The following is a 19,004-nucleotide window of genomic DNA, read 5'->3' as shown; positions in this document are numbered from 1 at the left end:
TTATTTAATTATATCACGCATCACTGCTCTTGTGCTTTCCTTTTCTTTTCCTTCATTTTCTCTGCCCATAATTTAACAAATTTGATGGCCATTAGGAATATAGTCAATTGTGATCAGTGGTTACCAAGAGCAACCAGCAGTCATTCCACCTATTCAAAGTTACTTTTGTGCAGGACTTGGCTTCATTTAAAAATAGAGCTCTGAGCTGCTTCTGTCATATAGTATTCAACCCCCTACCTCATCCTCCTCATCCTCCCTCTGCACTCTCCTACATCTTCTGTAAACCCACTGACTGGTACTCCTCTGTGTAATTAGTTACTATTGTCTTTTTATGGGTTAATCTGGATAAGTGCTTAACATAAGTTTTTGTTTCAGGGCCTGTTGTTCTTTGCATTTGTTTATAAAACACTTGATTCAACCATATGCTTAAAGTGGGGCTGTATGAAATTATGAATGTTGTATACTGTGAAATCCATGTTCAAGTTGTCATTTCTCTATTATTCAAATAGCTTGTTGAAACCACTTTGGTCCATGCTGAATTGCTTTGAATTTATGATTACTTTATTATATTCAGCAATGGCTACTTGAAGGCAGATTTTAATAAGAACCTGCTAGTACCCTTTAATTTTTCTGCTGAAGCTCCAGAGATACTCCACTGCTCATGCTTAGTGTATGCTGGTCTGGCATTCTTCCACTGCTTGTCATACTGCGTTCTGTGAACACAAGAGGAGGGAGATGAAGAAGAAATGGGTGTTTGATAAAAGCCCAGATTTTTTTTTTGCTTTAAGTTACTGGCTATTGATCAGGATGACAATCATGCCTGTAGTGCGTTCTATAATCTGCAGTCTGTGGCATAATTGAGCTGTGACACAGGGAAGATAGAGCCTTCCTCTACTGGTTGGTGTGTATATATATCTATATCTATATATAGATATATATATTCAAACTTCACAGGCATACAGTATTGAATTTGTTTAACTGAAAGTTTGACTTTTTTTTTTTTTTTTTACATCAATAACATTTAGACAACCCTGTCCCATTGATGCTAGACCTTCAACTATATCTATACTATATCTAGATCTCTCTAAAAGTTCCTGAAAGGCTGCCGCTTTATCTAAAAATAAGTAAATTATCGTTCAGCTTAAAATTTTGTCAACTTCAGACATTGTTAACTTACTTTTGTACTACATTTATATGGATTTACACAAATTGACTAAGACTTTCTATTAATGCACAAAAGGAAACTAAAAGGAAACATGAATGATTACAACTGTGATTGACCCATTGGTATTTCCTTAGCTGCTCTATTTATTATATCATAGTATTATAAATTCACATATATATATATATATATATATATATATATATATTATATTCATATAAACATTCCAATCCAGTTAAATTATAAGGAGAAAAATAAATTGTTTTGATTTTGCTCTTTGTGTATGACCAAGGCAAGAAGGCATTAGGATAAAGTATATACCACAAGGCAGTTTTTTTTTTTTTTTTTACATATTAAACTGAACTTATTCTGCCACATAGTCATACTCTGTGAAATTCAGATCGTTTTAAATGGAGATATTTGTTCCCAGTTTGTCAACTGACAATAAATCTGCCCACACAGCAGCACCTGTAAGCTCTACTCAGCTTGTACTGCAGTCACCAACATTAGAGTGCTGTTAATTGACTGGACAAGGCTCACACTGTTGCCACCAGGTGATGCTGAAGCTGTTTCACCAACACTTTCACATTTTGGATTCAAAGCCAAACCCAAAGTGGCTTGGCAGGTTTTAAGAGAAAAAAACCAAATTGAAATTAAATTGAAATATATATATTTCAATTTCTTCCCTTTTCTCCCTTTGGTTTTTCCTTTTTTGTTTTTCGTTTGGTTTGGTTTTCTCACTTGGTGGGAACTGTGTGAGCCTTGTCCATATTTATGAATATTTAAGTCTTGGCCATCTCTAAAAATCAAAGTTAATATTTGTTTTTGAAACTGCAGGAAATAAATTAGAATGATTTTTAGGCTTGGAAGTAATAGTATGACAATTCTATAGCACTTCATTTGGAAAGACTAAATTTCAATAGATACATTTTTTTTTTTCTCCGTTCCCTTTTTTCTTTATACTTCTTCCCTCTTGCCTCATTCAGGTATCATGATAGTTCTCTGCTTTCCGTATCCTTTGCCTCAAATTAAAAGCCCCTGTCAGACTCCCGTAATTGTATTGACATCACTTTACATCTGTGGCAGAAAATGTTCAGTGCTGTTCTGCAAGTGTGTACAGGGAAACACTGGAACAGTAGCTGGAATTCATATCTTTGGTCATTCTTCAATTACTCTTCTCAATGTACAGTTTCTGAAGTCACTGGTATCAAGTTGTTCTTCACCTGAAATGTCCAATATGGGAATGTACCACAGAAGCTTAATTTGACTGTGATCGCGCTGGATAGAGATGTCTGTAGGGTTTGACAGCTGCCTCCGCCTTTGACAAGCTCCACAATACTGTGATTAACCACACTTAGCAATCTGTCTTATATTTTCTTTCTTTGTGCCTCCCTCAAACCCCTACTCATGCACTAACAGCAAGCATTGAAGGAGAACCTGCGGCGGAGGGAGTCAGAGGAGAAACAGAGGCGAGCGCGGGCAGCAAAGGAAAAAGCTGAGCGTGAAAAGCAGGAGAGACAGCAGAAGAGGAGGAGGTTACTGGAAGTCAATGCAGGTAGAGACAGTTCAATCTGCTTTGCCTGTCAACTGTTAAATCTTTCCGCCCTTTACAGGAAACTGTACTAAATCAATTTAGGGTCAAACAGTGTAAGGAATCACTCAAGGAAATGACACATTTATCAAATTAAATTAAGTCCTTTTTTAATGGATTAAAAAAGACCTATGCTCCTACAATTCGACATTTTTCCTTTAAATTTCTAAATGTAATTGACTTAGTACCCCTTGCATATTTATAACAGAATATTGACAAATGCAAAATAAAACTAACATGTCACTCACTCTGAATTACTGAAATTACAATAGTTTGACACCTATTTATTGTGTCTAACAATTGATCAATCCCATGTAAATTTCTAAATTTGAAAAGCTTACGTCACACCAGACCATTCTCTTCATGGCAACTCAAACTGTTATGTTAATTTGTCATGTGTAGCAAACATTCACATTATGTTCCCCTCCCCGGATTTGTGTACAGTTAGGAAGCCAAAGTTCCTTGTGTGTGGCATTACATAGATTTCTACCCTAATCGATTTAAAGAAAATGTAGTGAAAGATTGCAAATATAAGTAGAGAAATTTACTTCTTCGCTGGCCTTCCTTTTGGAGGTCAGAGTAGTGTTTGTAAGGACTTTGGGCCTTCAGTGTGTTGTTACAAGACAATGGAGTTGAGTAAATAATTGCTACACAACCTTTAAAGCCAGGTCAACAGTTTGAAAGACATCTGCAATCAGTTGTTCGCCTGTTGGTGAGCAGAACATTGTACAACAGTCCAGAAGCTCTGACGATTGACTCCAACTATTAGATACCAATTCACAATCACAATTCATGTTAAGATCACTTTTTTGATTTCTAACATTTGTTGTTGGTGTTGAATTGCTTTGGCTGTCATAAAAATGCAACTTATTTTTTACAAACCTACAATACAACACTCACAATGGACTTCTCAATAATATCTTGTATATCCACTGAAGCAGTCCTGTGTGTTTCTCTTGACAATTTCAGGTATACTTGCGTCCTTTTTTTTTTTTTTTTTCCTTTTTTTTTCTGGCTAAACCGCATGTTTAGTCAGATGTCTGAATTTCGTTAATCTGGCACTTTTACCCAGAAACCGAAGAGTAATGAATGCCTTTTTTAAGGTAACACAACTCACTGTGTCACTCCATGTTTATATTTACTACCTGTTAGTAAGAAAACGGGCAGTAGTAGTCTGGCTCTACGACTGATAGCTTACAGCGCTGTAAAAAAGGTACTTGCCCCCTTCCTGATATCTTTTTCCTCTCTTTTTGTGTCTTGCTTTTACTTTTATATTAGACAATGATGATTAAATGATGATAATTTCATTTAACAAGAGAATAAATATCCAAACACACCTGGCTTTATGTGAAAAAGTAATCCTCCCTTGTTAAATCATGAAATGAGTGTGATTAGCCACATTTTGTGGAAAGCCGAGTTAATTTTCACAAGCCACACCCAGGCCTGATTTCTGCCAGAGCTGTTAAATTAAGAAATTACTCAAATAGAACCGGTGTGAGTGAAGACTACTTAAGGTCTCAAAGAGCAAGAACTCATGCTCTGATTTAAAGAAATTCAAGCCAAAGCCAACTCTAAGGCTTTGGGACTCCCAGAGTGCATCTGTGACTCATTCAGGAGGTCACAAAAGATTCCAGAACACCATCCTACTACTCCTACTCCACCACCCTCACCCTAAGAATTGCCAGCCTCACCTGCCTCAGTTAAGCTTTCGTGATTCCACAATAATAAAGTGATTGGGGAAAAATGCCATCTATTGGAGAGCTCCAAGGCAAAGACCACTGCTGAGCACAAAGAACACAAGAGCTCGTCTCACATTTCAACAACCACAAAAAAGACATGTTGATGATCCCCAAGACTTTTGGGGAAGTATTCTGTTCACTGACGAGACCAGAGTAGAACTTTCCAGAAGCCCAATTATATCCCTTCATAAAGCTAACACAGTATACCATAAACATAACATGATAACAGTCAAACATGGTGGTGTTACTGTAATGGTCTGGAGCTGCTTGGCTGCTTTAGGGCCTTGGATGGCTTGCCCTAATAGATGGAACGATATGTTATTTTCAACCAGAAAATCTTGAAGGAGAATATCATCAGTTCTTGCAACACTGGAAATAAAAGTTGGCAAAAATTCATCCACAGCCATGTGAAAGACCCATTACCTGTTTTTGCAAATGCTTAATTGCAGTTGTTGCCACCGAGGGTGGCACAACCATTCATTAGGTTTGGGGTGAAATTACTTTTTCACATAGGGCTAAGAAGGTTTGGATAACTTTTTTTCCCTGAATAAATGAAATCATCATTTAAAAACTGCAATTTGTATTTACTTGGGTTATTTTTGTATAATATTAAAATGTGTTTGATCTGAAACATTTAAGTGTCACAAATATGGAAAATCAGGAAATGGGCAAATACTTTTTCACAGCATTTTGCATTTGATGGGTACATTTCAGCCTCATGTATATTACATCCAGATGTTATTTCCTTTTGCACTTAACAGATGTTTGCATATTGTCAGCAGGTGTTCAGCAGGTTTTTGCAAAGACTTTTACACACATACGTTCTGTACAAATATTGTCAGTTGTTGTGGCCCTGAGGGGTAGTGCACCTAGAAAGATAACTCTATTTACCAAACAGCTTTTATGGGTTCAAACATAGCTATGAAGAAGGCAAAGTCTACCTTATGACAGAGCTGATTCCAACTGTCAGTTGTTTTGCTTTCCCTCTCTTCCCCTTTAGAGTACCACCAAAACCAGAAACTTGTTCAAAATTGCAGCCTCCAGACCCATTTCTAATGCCAAAGCTAAGGCTGGCAAAGCAGTTGAGCTTGGCTGCCCCAGTTCTGCAACAGCATCTATAACATAACTGTGCCAACAACTGCAGCACTCTCGTAGATGTTAGAGTGCAAGAAGAGAAACACCATTCTCTGTCCAGGCCAAAGTACTTCTGAGAGCATACCATCTAGCCAAGCCAATGCCTCTCTTGGCTAAGGCATAATGCAAACTGGACATCCCTAAATTGTCACCACTTCCCACAGAGTGCCTGAACTTTTATAGTGCAGGGCTTATCCAACGGAGGGGGTCATGCCCATTTGTAATTAATGAACAGGATACTGGTGGATAGGTTATGTCCTGCTTATCAGTCCAGTAGTTATACTGTATCTTACACTCATCCTGTAGTTGTCTGGAAACACCTCAAACAGGGGTAAAGCCCAAAAAATAGAACTGCCATCAATGGAGCATTCTTAAGTTTAAAGTTGTGTTTATATCAGGGAATATAGCCTTAAGGCATTGCTCTGAATCTGTGAGTGCTTCTTTTATTTCCATTTCGTTTTCTTAGGAGAACTATGGTTCGGAAAATAACTTAAAAAGGCTAAAGGAAAATCTGTTCATGCCAGAGAATCAACAAATTACAATACAAACTGCTGTGAAATGAAGAACTCATCGTAGGACTTTGAATGGCCCTTCATGTTCAGATAACATCCAGCTCAAGTCTTTGTGCAGATCTTTGTGTCCAGATGACAATAACTTATCCAGATAGGCCTCAAAAGTGTGATGGCTGCCCCATATTAATACTCACATAATTAAGAATTTTACATTGATCTTAACTTAGATCAGCCTGTTTTCATGTTGATGTTAGTCATTTTTCTGTTGATCAATACAATGATTGGCATAAACACATTTTCTTTCAGCATTGCAAACCAATGCAGGGGACCTACATACTTCTTATTGCAACTGTGAATTTGTATCATCGAAGCAGTTTGAAAGACCAACTATTTACAACTTTCTCAGATTGAGGTCGGGTTTGCTTGTTCCTGTGTTGTGTGTTGTTTTTCCACTGTAAACTTTTCTATTTTAGGAAAGTAGTTCAGAAATAAGAAAATCATAAGAATAAACTTCAGCCAGATTTTGTCAAAAAGGCTTATACTAATATGCCTAGAGCTTGAAATGTATTTAGATACGCTGAAATTAAGATAAAGCTAAAGGCAAACTCAGTGATTTTCCCGAAAAGTGATGTTTCTGGCATCGTGTGACACACACACCCTCACATACGTGCACACACACGCACACACACACAGAGACTTGGGGATCAAATGAATATGTGATAGAGATTTTGCATTGTGCTGCCAGCCCAGGACAGGATTTACTAACTCAGTCTCTCTCTCACTCACTGTGTCTCTCATTCTGTCTGTCTCTCAGCTATCTATTAACTAAAGAGCTTTCTCTTTGTTTGTCAGGATGGATTGTCCTCAATGGAGATTTTTTGTGTAATCATCTGATTATCCATCAATTCCCTAAAAAGCCCCCGAGAGGCTGAATATCCACTTCATGCTGAAGGGCACAGCAATGAGAGACAGGAGAAGGAAGAAGTAGGGGCAGGGGTCTCTTAGAGGAAATGATCACAATGGATTTTTGCGTCTTTTTTTGCGACAAGTATCTGTGTTTATTTTGGTTTTAGCCTTGGCTACTTATGTACTCCTGAAATTTAAGTTTTGTTTAGTTTTTTTTCTTTTCCCTGGCTCTTTTACCTGCCACAGAGTGGGGTTCTTTCTTTCGTAAAATAGGCAGCCTGGTTTTGTCATTTGCTCTGTGTTCTGTCAGACTAAGAGGGAGAGCATCAGCTTGCATTCATTTGCATAGAGCCCTATGGAGATTGAAATTCAGATTGAATAGGTGTTTTTTACTATTCCTCTAGCTGTGCCTGGTTTGTGTATGACAAATCTGTTGCATTAACTCCCAGGGTAGGCCAGGAGCGGGAATGTTTGTGGAGCGACAAATTATACATCAGCGCTTTATTTAACATTCCCTACATGGCTACAAGCAATGGTAGAGATGTAACCCTGCATGCAAAGATGCTGAAAGCATGGGAGGGGCATGAGAAAGAAAAATGTTTGTGAAAATCGCCAGTATGAGATACCAAATGTTCTCTTAATATTGTAGGTAAGTGAAGTCTTCTGTGTCATGTATTAGTATTACCATGGTGCTCAAGTAGTTGGTCTACATTTTATTTCATTGTATATTTTTTCCTATACTTGTATGTAGCGATTGGTTTGAATTAGTCATGTCTTCCACGGCTTCTTCCACAGCACACAAGACAGTTGGCTAGGTTACTGTTTTGCTGTGTAATAACGTCCTTAACTCCACTGAGTGCTGGTCTCTTGGGATCCATGACCTATTGATGTATTGGGCCTAGTCAGTCAGTTTATAGTTAACAAGCAACTCCACACCAGATTTTAGAGGAATGAAAAATGTGTCTGCACTAGTAATTATGGTTTAAATGTGTCTCTTTAACCGATTTGTGGGTCTGTTTTTGTTTAACCTAGCTGGTGTTCTGAACTGTATTATTACGGCGGGTTCAATTACTCTTGAATTTTAACATTGCACTCCACTTTTGCTATTATGTCATGACGGGTCACTTTAGTGCCACCGGGGGACAGAAGAACACCTCCCCTAACTGACAAACCGTAACCTTTCTTAGAGTCTCTTTAAAGGAATTCTAATGTTACTTCTTCTGCTGCAAGAAGGGACTAATTGTGCACCGTGTTACATAAAAAGCAAACATTACAGACCGACAAACTGTTTTGTTGCATGGAATTTTACTATAGCTTTTCCCTTACCTGGTTACTATCCTGCAACTCCAGAAATTCAACTCACGCCCTCTGCTGGGAGAATTGACCTCAGGGTGAGGAACGGTTCTAATGGGTTATTGTCTTTATGAATATTTGGATATATCAGAGTGACTATCAGTTACTCTGTAACATTTTGTTGCTTAAAGTAGCAGCAGAAAAGCAAGTATTCAACAGGGAAAGCTCACACTAACCAGTCTTATTGCACCCCCCTCCCCCTTCAAGTGTCCAAGGGAACTCAGTGGTCAGCCAGCATTTGTTGTACTCAGGGACTCAGGCATGCCATTTTCGCATCCCTCCAATTGACACAATTCCTTGCCTTGCTCTGGACCACCTCTACTACTTACTACTACAACTGGGACATTGTCCTGATGAAGTGCCACATCCTGTTGAGTGAAGTAACGGGAGGCATTAGTCCAAGCCTGAATGGAGGGTAGACATCTATACACAGACATTCTGTGTGTCCAGACAATTGGAAAAACCCAGTCTGACCAGGCTCTGATTAAATAGATGGTAATTGAAGTTTCATTACACGAAGAGAGAGAGCTATCCCCGAGGTAGATTTTTAGCATTGTCCAGATCCTACTTGCAAAGTTTATTCTTTTGTTTTATGTTGGAGTATATCTTCATTTGCATATCTAACTGCTCATTTCCACATTTTTTTTCCTCTATTTCCCAGCGAAGCACAAAGTCATCTTTGTCAGATCACAGTAGTGCTCATTTGGCTCAGCTCCTGCTCTCTTTTACGGAAACATGGGTCTTACAGCTTATTGTTGAGCCACAATAAAGAAGTGAACGCAAGACAGACACTCTTCTTTAACTAGACATCAGAGAGGCCTAGTGTGGCTTTTGAGAGTGTCTTCATGTTATTGTGAAAGCTAGAAAAATGTCAGGAGAGCTCTGATCCCAGATGCAGCAGATAAGAAAAAGGCTAGTGAATTTCGCACAATAAAGCCCCAATCAGGAGCTCTAGTACCAGAGCTGGGACACCGCACTTTTTTCTCCCACCACATTCTCCTCAATACCGCACTTCATAAGTTGAATGACTGTTTCAAACCCATTTCACAGCCACTAGCTTGACTAATATTTCTCTGCCATGCGTTCCTCCTCCATTGCAATCCATGTGACATGTCTGTGATCTAGCTCACTAAGTTTGTGAGCATGTGGGTGTGAGTATATAAATATGTGTTGTGATTCAGTGTAGGCCTGTCTGAAAGCACCACTTGTGCACATTCTATAAAGCAGTTTTCTCTCTCGGCCTGTCTGAGTTGCATCTGACTGATGTGTAAAATTGGACTGTTTTTGCTCCCATATATTCCTGAGGCAGGAGATCTGAGTGGGCTTCGTTTTTCCTTGCCTCCTGAGGCACGCAAAGTGTTTCATGTTCTTGTGGGTTGGAGTCAAACGGAGTGCTACACATGAAGGCGCATGCTGCAGGTTGGAGTAGATTGATGTGCTCCTTTTTTGCTTGTTTTCTGTGTTCTATCTGTATTTTTGTGTGTGTCTATGTGTGTTGTGGTAAGTGTAGAGCTTGCTGACTGTGATGAATTGCCACAGCAGTGGAGACAAATTTGGACGTCGAGGAGTGTTGGTTTTGCTCAGAATTTCGTGCTGCCTCTCTGCTCTGTGTAATGATGAAGAACTACGCACATATCAGCCAGAGGAGGAGTGCAACTGTTGCGAATGAAAAACACCACAAATGCACACGTCGAGGCGAGCAGGCAGGCAAAGAAGTGGCCCTTGATATATCCAAGATGTGTGTGTTTGTAGTTCTGTCCTGCCGCAGGGATTGGGCACTACCACAGCCTACGACCCTTGGGAAACCCTCTGTCCTCAATAACTTCAGCGATAAAAGCAAAGCAAGTGTGGCGCTGATTGACAGTTTTCGTTAGTTTGGTGAAAACCTACCATGGCGCTGTATAAGAATTATATGAATGGAAGAAGATGAAAACTTAAGTTTGTGGACCCCATGGTACAGGGTTACTGTAGCATTTCAAGTAAATGGCACATGAAAGTGTCTCAGATTGAAAGAGATGAGAAGCATTTGTAAGTATCTGCCGGAGTTGACAAGCTTCAGAGGTTGATCACCAACTGCGGTCCCAGTTCACATTAATAACTCTCGAAATATGCCAACTTGATCTGTACACACATGAAACAGAATGCACACCAAGGGGCTTTTGATTCCAAACAAGTACAGCAAGGGTGGTTTTATGTCTTTTGGTGTCAACATCAATCAGTATTAAATGATAGTGAAGGCCATTATTAACACACTGACCTGTTGATTATGATGAGATAGAGTCAGTACTTGCAGCAAACTAAATCAGCCAAAATGAGCAATAAAACGTTTGATTTTGTCATGTCACAGCGCTATAAGTTTTTGGACAACTTATGAGACCTCATTGTTTTACAGTACAGTATGGACAGCTTTGGCAGCTTTTACTAACATCTGTCTATCAACATCAACTTGAGGATAATTTGTGGCTATTTGAACCTGGGTCTTATTTGCCATGTTTATTGAGTGTCAGTGATTGATTAGGACTTTTTGAAAAATTGATTCTGTATTGAGCAAACGCAGCGTAGCTGGGTAATGCAAAACAGCTGCTGAATGCAAACAGTGTGTGTGTGTGTGTGTGTGTGTGTGTCCCATATACATCAAGGATCCCATATACATATGTATACTAGTTTTTCCGATAGATTCGGCTAAAAAGTGAGATCCGTCTTGTTTACTAAGAAATGGCTGCTATAACGGCGCCAGCCTTCAATGACGAAAGCAGTAATTTTAACTAGCACAAAACAAGTGTCGCTGCAATACAACTGCCAGATCAGTTAGTTAATTTATGTTATTGTGTGTCCTTTATTTAATTAAAGAGTCTGAGCACTTCTCCACAACTGAAAGCCACTCAATAAACCAAAGAAGGTAAACAATCCAGTCAGCAGTTCACCACCAACTCCAATATCCACTCTAAATGAAGACATTAAAAGCATTTTTGGGCAACAAAAATGTCGCCTATCAAAGAATTGCCAGACCTTCACTACACAGTTTTCCAAACTTCCTGAAGACAAATGAACTGTTCTGTTTACGTCAACCCTGGCCCAACACTGAAACAAATCAGACAGCTGAGTCACCCGAAACTAAGCCGAAGAGCAGCATTTGCTCTCTCAATTTCAGAATGAACTTATGGACACACCTATAAGGATGGCATTATTAACTGGTTTTACTGTTAATTGCAATTGAAAATGTCAACTGTGGAGGCTGAGTAATACCGAGATGAAGAAAAAAAAAAAGAAAAAAAGAAAAATACAGATTCATGCCTAGTTCACAGAAAATAGGGGCATTCGCTGCAGTTGGAACTACATTTTCTGACTGCAGGGGCTTTTAAAAAAAATATAATTGTTTTGGCTATTGTTGGGGTCTAGACCAACTAATCTTGACTCATGATCACATTGCCCATAAATTGCATGATAGTTACCTACTGTTGTTGGCTTCAGTTTTGCCTCTGTTCTCCTAAACTGAGGCATATATATACACATACATACACATAAAATTGAGCCCCATGTTTAAGTATTGCATCTGCGGACATTTAGCCCAAAAGAGTGCCTGGTGGCACCACAAAGTACTCCTCTTAATTACAATTCGATTTATTTATTTTGTTTGGAGTGTGTTGTTGTTCCACAAGGAGCTGTCAGACTGAATGGAGGGAGTGAGAAAACACACAGAACCGTAAACAGAGGGTTGTCCTCCCACCCTTCACTAAATCAATAGTGGGACACATCCCTGACACTGTGGCCAGCGGTTCAGCTTGGCCACAGAAGTTAAAATTTTTGTTTTATATATTAATGAATCACTTTTATAGTTGGCAAGTGTTGCATATTTTAATTTCATGTGAATGTATACCCACTTTATCAGAAACACTGTGATAATGCTGGGTTAGGCCTCCCTTTGCTCCAGTGCTTGCTTTATTTCCTCAGGACAGGGATTCCACACGATGTTGGAAACATTCTTCTGGCCTGTTGACATAGTTATATCATGGCTTTTTCTCCCAATTTGACGCTGCACATTCATGCTGATAATCTCCAGTGCAACCATATCCCAAAGGTGTTGTATGGCATGCAGATCTGGTGATAGCGTAGCCCATTCAAGTACACTATACTCATTGGCATGTTAATGAAAACAGTTTTGTGTGAGTTCTGCTTTGTGACATGGTGCATTAGCCTTGTGGAAGATGGTAAATTGCAGCCATAAGAGGCTGCACATGGTCAGCACCAGCACTTAAATTGATAAACTGTGGTATTAGGGCTGAACGATTTGGGAAAATAATCTAATTGTGATTGCAATTTAATATGCAATTTTTTTTTATCCTCTTTTTTTCCCAACAAAGCGCCGTGAATAATTTTAGTATTGAATATTCTTTCCCCTACTCTGGGTGTCTTTGTTAGAATTAAAAGATGTCACAATAAGATGTAAGAGTTGAAATGAATAACATTTTATTTAACTGCTCATTACAGAAACATAAGAGCAACAAAAATCTTTGGCTTTTCCTCTATGTATTTAACTTGCAGTCATAGAAAGGAAAAAAAAAAGTACAGTTTAATAGCATCCACTTTTTAAACAGGCACCACATCTTTAGCAGTGAACGGTTATTGCCTGAGTGATTTCCCTTTGCCGTTTGGAACTACACTCATAAGGAGTGACACTTGTCACATGTTGGGCAATGATGCCTGTCTTGGGTTTAGCTTGTGTGGCGCACTGATGCTCAGCATTTTAGCCATACCATTGTCGTAAATGGCTTTGTGCTTCTTTTTTTTTCCCCCAGTGCTGGCAGAGGTTTGTAGTGTTGCCTGTGAAGTAGCAACAGTAGCACAGCATGTTCTGCACAACACCTGATGCTGCGCACCATCTTCCTTTTTAGAACCAAAATAATTCCACACCGCTGATGTACTGTTCCTCGTCGAGACTAAAGTCTCAGTTGAGTCAGTTTCTGACTGTTCCGTTGAGCAAGAGGCCATTGCGCAACAGCTTAAGATGCAGCATAAAATTATGATGCAGTCGAGTGGTCTGTTCTCTCTCTCCCTTGCAATTTTTTACGTTGCCATATCGTAATCTGATCTGATTAGAAACTTGTGTTTATACGATATTATTGCAAATGCCGTTAATTGTTCAGCCCTATGTGGAATTCAAATGCCGGTTGACTAATAATGTGGGGCCCATAATGAGCCAAGAAAACATACCCCTCTCCATAACGCCACTACCATCACCAGCCAGGACTGTTCACACAAGGCAGGTTGACTCCACGGATTTGTGTTGTAGATGCCAAATTCTGACTTTACCATCTGCTGCCCCAGCAGAAATTTATATTTTTTAGAATAAGTAAACCCCCCCCCAATATTATGGAGAAGGGACTTTAGACCAATAGTTCTCAAACTGGGGTCCATGAAATAATTTTCAATAAATTATTAGTTACTGCCTATGATTAAAAAAAAATGCATAACTATATATGGAGACCAATGTACCAAATACAACAATCGTGGTGAACCAATTACTCCCCTGCACAGCTCCTGCCACTGCTAAGCATTTCTACCTTCAAAGACAAAATAAAAGATCCTTTTGGTGAAAGGGTGAGGAATACATGCAACAGAAGGCACAAATGGTGAACTTGGCCGCAATGTCAGAAAAAGCAACAGAGGGCTTCTTATTTGGTGGCTCAAAAATTGTAATAAGTATGAAGGCACACTATATTGGACAAGAATTTGTTCTCCCAGTGGCAGTGGAATTGTGTGAAGTTGTGTTTGGGGCAGAAGCAGCAAATAAACGAAGTTATACATCTTTCAAATGACACTATGAGGAGAAGAACTGAAGAACTTTCAGCTGACATTCATCCACAGTTACTGGCATTCAGTTGTATGGCCATTTCCAGTGCGGCTCAATGGATTGCTTGGGTTGCGCTATCCCTGGGAAGGAGATATCTTGGAGCAATTTCTCTTCTGCAAGGAGGTGCCAAGCAGGACGGCAGTTGAGGAAGTATTCAAACTTATGGATGCTTTCATGACTACAGCCAGACTGAGCTGGGAAAAATGTGTGGCCGTTTGTACGAATGGCACAGGAGCGATGACCGGCCAAAAGAGTAGAGTTACTGCATGGATGAAGTCTGTCAATCTGAGGATTATTGCATTGTATGCTGCATCAACAAGCACTCGCCTCCAAAGACACTGAGCCAAAACCCCCCTATGTTTTCAACACAGCCATGACTGCAGTTTATTTTATGGGTCCAGGGCACTGCAGTCGGGTCAGTTGGGACAACTTTGCTGGGATGTGGATGCCAGACATGACACACTGCTTTATGACAGTGAAGTGCGATGGCCTTCTCTTGAAAAAGTCTTACAGCAGGTCTTTGAGCTACGTAAAGAAACGGGAAAAGCCTGATATCACATGATTTTTTTACTGACACGGGGTGTGTGGCAAAATTGGCATATCATACTGACATACTTAACACTGAATAGCCTCAATCCAAAGAGGCCACACATCTATCCTTGGAAGTCAGCGAAAAAAATCACTGCATTTATGAAGAAAACACACCCATGGAAAGGGAAAATACATCACAGAATGACAGACATGTTCCCTCAACTGACTGACTTTCTCCACACAAATAACCTGTCTGTGGCTACAGTGAGGCAGGTCATCACCTCACACCTCACATCATTGAGCCAGCTCGACAGCTCATACTTCTCTGATGTGAACACTGATTCTTGGGACTGGATGCATGATCCTTTTGTACCAGCTGCAACAGCAAATGGTCTGACAGGTAAGGCAGAAGAGCAGCTGGTGGGGTTATCCTATGATTGGACATTAAAAGCCTGATTTCAGCAGGTTAATCATGCCAACTTTTGGCCCTCCCTCTCATGATTATCCCCAACTCACTTCTGAGACTATGCAGTTATTGCTCCACCTTTCTACCACTTACCTCTGTGAATCATCTTTTTCCACTTGAAATGCAATGTAGAATAAGTGGCTTGTTTACAAGTAGAGGATGGTTTTAAAATCTGCTTTTCCTCCGTCACTCCAAGAACAGAGAAACTGTTGTGTAAAACAGGCTCATCCTTCTCACTAATTTGATGTGGCATTGATGTGAGTGATTTATTTATATGTGACAAGACTTTGGTAGAGCCTAATAAATATGTTTACTGTATGACTTGGTTAATTACTTCAACTGTTATGTTGTTCAGTTTCCTGCCAGAAATTTGAATAAGTAGCAGTAAGGTTAGAAAGTGTAACCACTTAAGTAAGCTTTAAACTGGTTTTAAAATGAATAGGTTCATTAGAACTGTGCCAGTGTTGAGTGTTCATTTTCTGAAAGTTTAATATCCATAACTTGAAAATTCTAAATCCCATGAAGTCAAAATGTAGCTTGAATAAAAATTGCCCATTTAATGTGGTTCATTCTGTTAAACAGGTCTTAAGTATTTATGTTGAAACGTTCAAAAATAAATAGCTCTGATGACATTGTAGGGCTACAAATGGCAGTAAAATATGTTTAATCAGCATGAGGAATATGAGGGGGTCCCTGGAAAATTTGCTCCCATGTAAGTGGTCCTTGGGCCAAAAAATTTTGAGAACGCCTGCCTTAGATGATCTGCTGTTGTAACCTTTCCACTTAACACTTTGTATTGTATGTATTGTGCAGTATGCAATTTTTTGTGCTCCCAACAATTGTAAGGGTTGCTGTAGCCTTTCCATCAGCTCCAAGCTCCTGACTTCTACACTGTCCCCTCTCATTACTATAGCATATCTGCCCACTGATCTTCTTGTTGTTGTGTTTTTTGCTGCATTTTAACAAACTCAAGAGATTTGTGTGTAAAAATCCCAAAAGATCAGCTGTTTGAGGAACAAGCAAGTCACATACTAATGTAGATATTGTGGTTAACGAGACTGCATTTGCTGTTTTTTTGGGTCGGGGGGCGTACAGTACTACAGTGCTGCAACATGATTGGCTAATTAGATTATTTAATGATCAATTTATTCCAGGGTCCATTAAATATATTAAACTAAACCCCAAACACCAATTTGAAAACATGCTTGTAAAGCCAGTATCTCAGTGGTGAACAGTGCTTTACATTTTATTCATGCTTGACAAACAACATTTTTTCAGGCAGCACAGGCAGTGTTGGAAAGGAGAACATCTACACACACACACACACACACACACACACACACACATTGGCATGACAGTCACAGTATAAACCTTTCATTTACAGTATGTGCTGTCTCTTTATCTTCTTTACCTGTTATGTTTTGTTCCTTTCCTACTCACTCTAAATCATTAGTCAGGTCCATCACTCTGCCTCAGGTGTCAGGGCCAGGCTGTACCAACACAGGCTGTGATTCACATGTCATATTTTTGGTAAGCTTTTCCATTTCTACACCATTTGGTGTAGCATTTTGGTTGTTGCCTTGCGTCAAACTAACATTTTGGTGTTGCCAGTTTTGAGCTGTATATTCTTGTATGTTAAGCCACTACTGCAGCATCCTTAATGCTTTTATTACAAAGCACATGACTTAAATTGCACAGTGTTGCAAACACCAGGGTGGAAATGTTCTCAGCAAGTAATCAACAAGGACCTGTCCAATTGTGAATGAATTTGCTTACATGTATTGGACGCTTAGTAAAGTGGTTGTTCATAAAGTAGGTAAAAATAATAGTAGGTGCTTGTTCACACTTTTTCCAAATTGATACAATCAATGCAGCAAATTTCATAGTTATAAAAAAAAAACTACACCTGAAGTGATTTTTTTATTTATTTTTTTTCCCTCCTCACCTTCCCTTGGTTTTTTACTCTCTTTTTACTCTTGTGACTTTCAGAGAATGATGAGACAGGTGTGATGGATAGTTTGCTGGAAGCCCTACAGTCAGGTGCTGCATTCAGAGACCGCAGGAAGAGAGCACCAAGACCCAGAGGTGAGTGTCCCAATCTCTACGTTTGTTTATACAGCAAGCTGCAATAGAAAAAAAAACTTATTAGCCCAAGTGCATGGGGAAACAATCTGTGGGCAATTTGTAAGTCTAGCAAGGCCTTAAAAAAATCATGAATTCTGGTCTTAACTTGCCAACTTGTGATTATGATTATTTTTTGTTTCCTATTTTGTTTCTGAAGGAAAAGTGAATTAAATACAACTCTGGCTTCTCATAGCCTGGCTCAAACACTTGTTTGGAGTAGCTTGTTGTCTGTATAAATGCTGGCTGCCAGCACAAAGACAGAGAATTTACAGCTTACAGTGCTACAATAGTTTGATATTTGGCTTTCAGTAAAAGGTAATACATGTCTACCTGTGTGTGGGTTTTTTTTTTTTTTTTGTTTGTTTGTTTTTTGGGGGAGTCTTACATTCAAATACAGAAAATTAAAGCCTAGAAGAACAAAAAAGATCTGTAAGTACATCAAATGGATGCACAATTTTTTTTCTGTTTGTTTTTTTATTCTTATTCCTTCTTTTTCATTTTGCAGAAATCAGTATCTTTCTTGGTCATGAACTTCTCATCCAAACCTCAGCTGGCGAATGCCTCCTTCTTGTCTTTTTGATCCTTCTTAGTATTGTGTATGTCAGCATTATTTTTCAAATGCCCTCCTTACAGACAACCAGCAGCAGATCATCAGTCCCAGCTCATTTCGCCAGGTTCTCAGGCCTGTTAATCACGGTAAAGGAAAAAGTAAAGTACTTGCAAAACTAAAGCTTCAAGCATGCTCAGCTCTCTGTATTTGCTACTCGAAATTTACCTTAAACTAATCTTGCATGTAAGACAAAATTACCTTTGAGAGTACATTTGTCATTTTGTTTGTCTTCTGACCTTTCCAGTTTTCCCTTTACCTTTTTGTGATGTTGCATCTTGTCTTGACTTGTGCTTTCTGAAAGTGTGAAAGGCCATTGCTAGAATATTTTGATGCAGAACCATGTGCTGCCTCTGAGAGAAGCACTGTTCAGATTCTTTGAAGGTAGTGTGTGGGCTGTTCTTGCAACTCAGTTTGATAAGGCTCCTAAATTGTTCAGCAACTGGGGCATATTCATTTCAGCCCTATTGTACGGTTTGAATGCAGTTGAGCACTTTGACATTTTTAAAAGGTAAGTGAAGGAAGTTGGTGAAGTTGGTGAAGTTTCTTGGAATGCTGCCAGAATTCCAGCTGAGCAATCAACTACAATATATTTTTGTTGAAGAGCAATAAGTCATGTGCACCATGTTCAGAGTAAATTCTGAACATGGTTATGCCACTTGTAGCTTAAAGCACAAAGGGTGGTTCTTGTAATTTAGAAAGAAATTCAAATTAATATTTTAATGTAAAAAAGGCAAGGGTAAATGTGTCTGACTGTGTGACTTTCTGGGTGGGGCTGGTAGGGATATTAATTATACCAAACTAAATTGTCTTGCATTATTCATATTTATGAACAGATACTGTCATTTCGGGCTTGCCAAATAAACAATAGCCTTCGTCTCTTGTCGAAAGTTTTCTACAATCACTACAAAGCCACTTAAAAAAACAACACTGTAACCGTATTACCTCTTATTGCTCATAATTGGAATCCCTTTGGGCCGAGAACAGGCACACATGAATAAAATTATTCATGCTCAATCCACCCACAT

The 19,004-nt window shown here is 39.1% G+C and overlaps 1 protein-coding gene across 5 annotated transcripts in view; it reads left to right on the top strand.

Moving 5' to 3' along the window:
- Window positions 1–19,004, top strand: part of LOC115040701 (protein diaphanous homolog 3-like) — a 146,548-nt gene that overhangs the window by 83,730 nt on the left and 43,814 nt on the right. For 4 of the 5 annotated variants that reach the window (XM_029497661.1, XM_029497659.1, XM_029497657.1 and 1 more), the window contains 3 exons: window positions 2,582–2,717; window positions 17,235–17,330; window positions 18,003–18,065. In XM_029497661.1, coding sequence (XP_029353521.1) covers window positions 2,582–2,717; window positions 17,235–17,330; window positions 18,003–18,065 — 295 coding nt within the window. The remainder of the gene's footprint in view (window positions 1–2,581; window positions 2,718–17,234; window positions 17,331–18,002; window positions 18,066–19,004) is intronic. The other variant, XM_029497660.1, reaches the window with a different exon arrangement.

This window comes from Echeneis naucrates, chromosome 3 (assembly GCF_900963305.1).
Source record: "Echeneis naucrates chromosome 3, fEcheNa1.1, whole genome shotgun sequence".
In the NCBI taxonomy this organism is placed as follows: Eukaryota; Metazoa; Chordata; class Actinopteri; order Carangiformes; family Echeneidae; genus Echeneis; species Echeneis naucrates.
Note: the sequence above shows the minus strand (reverse complement) of the source record. Positions and strands in the feature narration are given on the sequence as shown.